This window comes from Capsicum annuum, unplaced genomic scaffold, assembly GCF_002878395.1.
Source record: "Capsicum annuum cultivar UCD-10X-F1 unplaced genomic scaffold, UCD10Xv1.1 ctg3574, whole genome shotgun sequence".
In the NCBI taxonomy this organism is placed as follows: domain Eukaryota; kingdom Viridiplantae; phylum Streptophyta; class Magnoliopsida; order Solanales; family Solanaceae; genus Capsicum; species Capsicum annuum.
In genome coordinates, this window is record NW_025842674.1 from 58,049 (window position 1) to 62,176 (window position 4,128).

General features: G+C 30.9%; 1 protein-coding gene across 2 annotated transcripts; it reads right to left on the reverse strand.

Annotated features, from left to right (window-relative positions):
- Positions 1 to 1,330: 1,330 nt before the first annotated feature.
- On the reverse strand, positions 1,331 to 2,534 carry LOC107857393 (RING-H2 finger protein ATL30-like). 2 transcript variants are annotated; one of them, XM_016702274.2, is made up of 2 exons: positions 2,343 to 2,534; positions 1,331 to 2,255 (listed from the first exon to the last, which is right to left on the reverse strand). In XM_016702274.2, the coding sequence occupies exons 1-2, from the start codon at positions 2,453 to 2,455 to the stop codon at positions 1,514 to 1,516; spliced, it is 855 nt and encodes a 284-aa protein (XP_016557760.1). In that variant the 5' UTR covers positions 2,456 to 2,534; the 3' UTR covers positions 1,331 to 1,513. The 2 variants fall into 2 exon arrangements, with proteins under 2 accessions (XP_016557760.1, XP_016557761.1); XM_016702275.2 differs by having other exon boundaries at positions 1,331 to 2,034; positions 2,134 to 2,516.
- Positions 2,535 to 4,128: the final 1,594 nt, after the last annotated feature.

A 4,128-nucleotide genomic window follows, 5' to 3' on the forward strand; every position in this document is an offset into this window, starting at 1 on the left:
CTTAGGATAATCAATGGATAGAAGCCTAGGGTTAAGGCTTATGAACTATCATACTACATTATTGAACTTTATTCGTTAAATTGCTTATCTTGTTTGTTGATTCATAGGGTTAATCGCATGATCATGGTCTCCCGACTTCTAATCTTTTACCTAATATGGATATTACAACTACATCATTACTACGTTTTAATCAACGCTTCTAGGTACATCTCTGTCCTAGATGCTAATTCGAAATCCTTATTTTATAAAAGACTATGAACCTTACCTTGCTTATCCCCATGTTTTATCTTCCTATTCCCCCTCCCCCCCCTCGAGATCACAAGGTCGACAATGAATATATTCTAAGGGTAGCTAATCCTTAAATTGGTTAAAACAAGGATTAACAAACAATCATAATGTATTAAGAAATGACTATAGTTAATACTAAAGAATTAATTAAGAATCTACTGATAAATTATCTCTTAATTTGTTACATGGAATAAATAAAAATGAATATCTATTTTAATATAATAAACAATAAAAATGAACAAGGGAGTAATATCTGTGCAATTAAGATAAACCTTTTCCAGCATACTAAGAATTACATTAAAAAAAAAAGGGGGGGAAATGTGGACAATCAAGATAATTCACCTATCTAGCTTTGACAAGAAATATTTTAGAACAATCAAGATAATTCACCTATCTAGCTTTGACAAGAAATATTTTAGAACGTTAAATTAAATAACACAATTCTTTATATTAATAGATAAAATTCTTATAATATTATTCAAGGTAATGTATTGCAAACAAATGATTCATCAAATATGACTTTATATGTGCAATATCTCTTATAAATTTCAATTTGAATTCCTTATTAATTTCTCCTTGAGGTTGTATAAAAGATAAACATGTTAACTAATATGAGACGGAGAAAGTAACTACTTGTGAGAAATAACATTGGGCAATTAATAAATTTATATGAGCATGAGATTTCTAGGTGAGCATTAAAAAGAGCATTTTAAAATTAAAAAAAAAAATAGAAACATTGATAACAATTATCGAGCAAAGATGGAATAACATTTTCTGAGAGGTCTAGATTTAGAATACAGAAATCAATTGTACATGAAATCGAGCCTTGTAATTAGTATACACACCATGTATATAAATAAAAAACAATATATATATATATATATATATATATATATATATATATATAAAATGTTACGACAAATCGACAGATCTGGATTAGAGCATCAATTTCAAAAAATTACATAGGCTCTAATCTGTTGGTTATGTGATAATAATATAATAAACCAATAGAAATAGTATGTATTCCTACAGAAATTTCGAGTTAAGATATAATAACAATTGAATTCATAATCAAATATTTACTAATGTTTACTAAATTTATTGTGATATATACAAATCAAGAGTAAAAATTCTTTTCTAGATTTGTCTAATATCTATGATATCATTATTTAGAAGAGAATTGCAAAAAATGGCAATCTAATTTTAAAAAGGAAAAAATAATATTTCATAATTTGTCAAAAAAACTAGATAATTTTAAAAGTTCACCAAACCTAAACTTTCCACTTGTAGTTTTGCTTTTGATTTCTCCCAAATTGATGCAACTTTTGATCATTGTGTTATTGTTATTCCCCTTCATAAATTTTGCCTTCACATGTTGAGGCAATCTCAAAGTAAATCTATCTTCATTTTCCCTAATAATTATTATGGAGTGTCCCGTGGATCGCGATCTCGTAAACTTTTCAACATTCTCTCGTAATTCAGCACGCTCAATTCTCTTCATGGTCATCGTTGCCGCTCCACTATTGGATCCTTTTTCATCATTATTGGTGTTGTTGTTGTCATTGTTGGTTTCTGTGTTGCGCGTACTTTCTGATGACTCATCCTCGTTGATCGTGCCATGCATTGGATCATCTGCTGACCCCGTGCACGATGGATGATGATGCTTAGTGCACTGGACTGTCTGATCGAGGCTTGCGCGGCATACGGGGCATGTCTTGTTGGATTTAAGCCAATGGTCAATACATTCTTGATGAAAAACATGGTCACATGTCAACAAACGAATCAAGCTTTTGTCAACAAATTCTACTAAACAAATAGCACATTCAATTCCAAATTTACCCTCACCATAATCTTGTACACTTGAATAAATGAATATTGGAAATGATTTAATAATTGATTTATCAAGACCTTTATAATTTTTTGTAGTAGTAATATGCCATGATTGTAGTAGATGTTGCATGAAGCATCTACAAAAGAAAATGGTGAAAAGAATAAGAAAAATACATATAAAAACTATAAATGTGATAATTAATGATGATGGTGGAGCAGAATACGGTAATGGTGGTGATGATTGTGATGATGAATTCTGTACGGAGCTACTCGACATTGCCAGTGGAAAAAAGCAAATCAAAAAAGTTATTTTAGTTCTGCGAGATCCATAAATCATGCCTTAAATTATTTTAATTTTGTATGGTCAGCAAAAAAAAAAAAAAAATTACCAATATTCAGAAAACAGAAAAAAAAAATGATAAGAATTAAATCTTTCTTTTTTTTTGTTTAGTTTTTAACTAGTCTTGTGGACGAATGAGCAAATGTAGGATCTATGGTTATATTTTATCTCTTGAACTGGTCAATTTACTCATGCTTTGCTATCATCAAATTCATATACTTTATTAATTAAATTGGATTTTCTCACATTGTCTTATTAAATCGAGATAAAATGTAGTGGTATTGTACTCCCTTGGTTCACTTTTACTAGTCATATTTTGTTTCTCAAAAATTAAGCTACACGTTCTTTGACCAACATTTTAAGGTGTATTTTTTCGTCATATTAACCATATGAGAAAGATAGCAACTTATAAGTTATAACATTTTTCGTATAGTTTTTGAATATCTAAATTTTGAATTTTAACATTGAAGTTTAGCCAAATTGACTTTCATAAAGTGAAACGTAATCGACAAGTAAAAGTAAACATGGAAATTTTTTTTTAAAATTTTAGATGTATTTTAATAGCTCTTATATATTTTCAAAAGTATTTGTGTAATTGTGTTTGATACATATAAATTACAAAACTTTAGAATCACATAATACATCGTAACATATATTTATATCAAATTTAATACATAGCTTATTCCAAAAGGTCTTTCTCTGATGATCTTCTAAAGTCAATCATGAGTTTGTTCAATTTATTGTTGCTTACCCTCTGTCGGATTATTCTTGTATCCTTCTCAAAACTATCAAATAAAAAAAAAAAAAAGAGTTAGTCAAGATAAAAATAGCTATTTATTTGATTTATTACGAAATCGACCATATATATTAATTAACTATTTGTGTTTTGCAGATGACCAATTTTTATTCACCAGGGAAGATTTATAGTCCATGACTAAGTTGTTCAACTGTTTCAATACTTTCTCTGAGGCATCAGGCTTGCAAGCAAAACTTGAATAAAGAGTAAGGGCCAGTATCACAGAACACTTGGGGTTCACGGTAGGAGAAATGCCGTTTAAGTATCTCGGGGTTCCTCTTGAACAGCAAAAAAACTGTCATATGCAGGAAGAGTCCAACTAATACAGTCAGTGTTGTTTGGAATGCAGGCTTTCTAGGCGCAATTGTTTATTATTATCCCAACAAATGTTATTCAACTGATTGAAGCACACTGTCGGAGATACCTATGATCTGGAAGTAGATCCATCACCAAGAAGGACCTTGTTGTGTGGGACAAAGTGTGTACTTCTATGCGTAAAGGTGGCCTTAAGATAACAAATATATGTACTTATGGAATCGAGCTGCAGTGGTAAAACTCTGGTGGGACATTGCGCATAAGAAGGACAAATTGTGGATCAAATTGATTCATACATACTATATTAAAAATCAGCCTGTAGAGAATGCTACAGTGACTAATCAAGCTAGCTGGATGGTCCGAAAGATATTTGAAGCTAGAGCAGTGTTGCCTGCAGTAACCTTACAGCAAGTAAATAAGGGCATGATCGGAAAAATTTACTTGCATCAGCTTGATCCCAGACCTGAAGTTTCATGGAAAAATCTCTTGTGTACGAGCTACCCCCCCCCCCCCCCCCCCCCGCCCCCGCCCAAAAAAAAAAATGCAACCCATTATCCAA

What these genes read in the sequence shown, in the direction of transcription:
- LOC107857393 (XM_016702274.2), bottom strand. Translation starts at nt 2,455, where the DNA reads ATGATTTATGGATCTCGCAGAACTAAAATAACTTTTTTGATTTGCTTT. An exon ending in CAATCATCACCACCATTACC is followed by an intron (nt 2,256 to 2,342) that starts GTATTCTGCTCC and finishes TTTCTTTTGTAG; the next exon opens with ATGCTTCATGCAACATCTAC.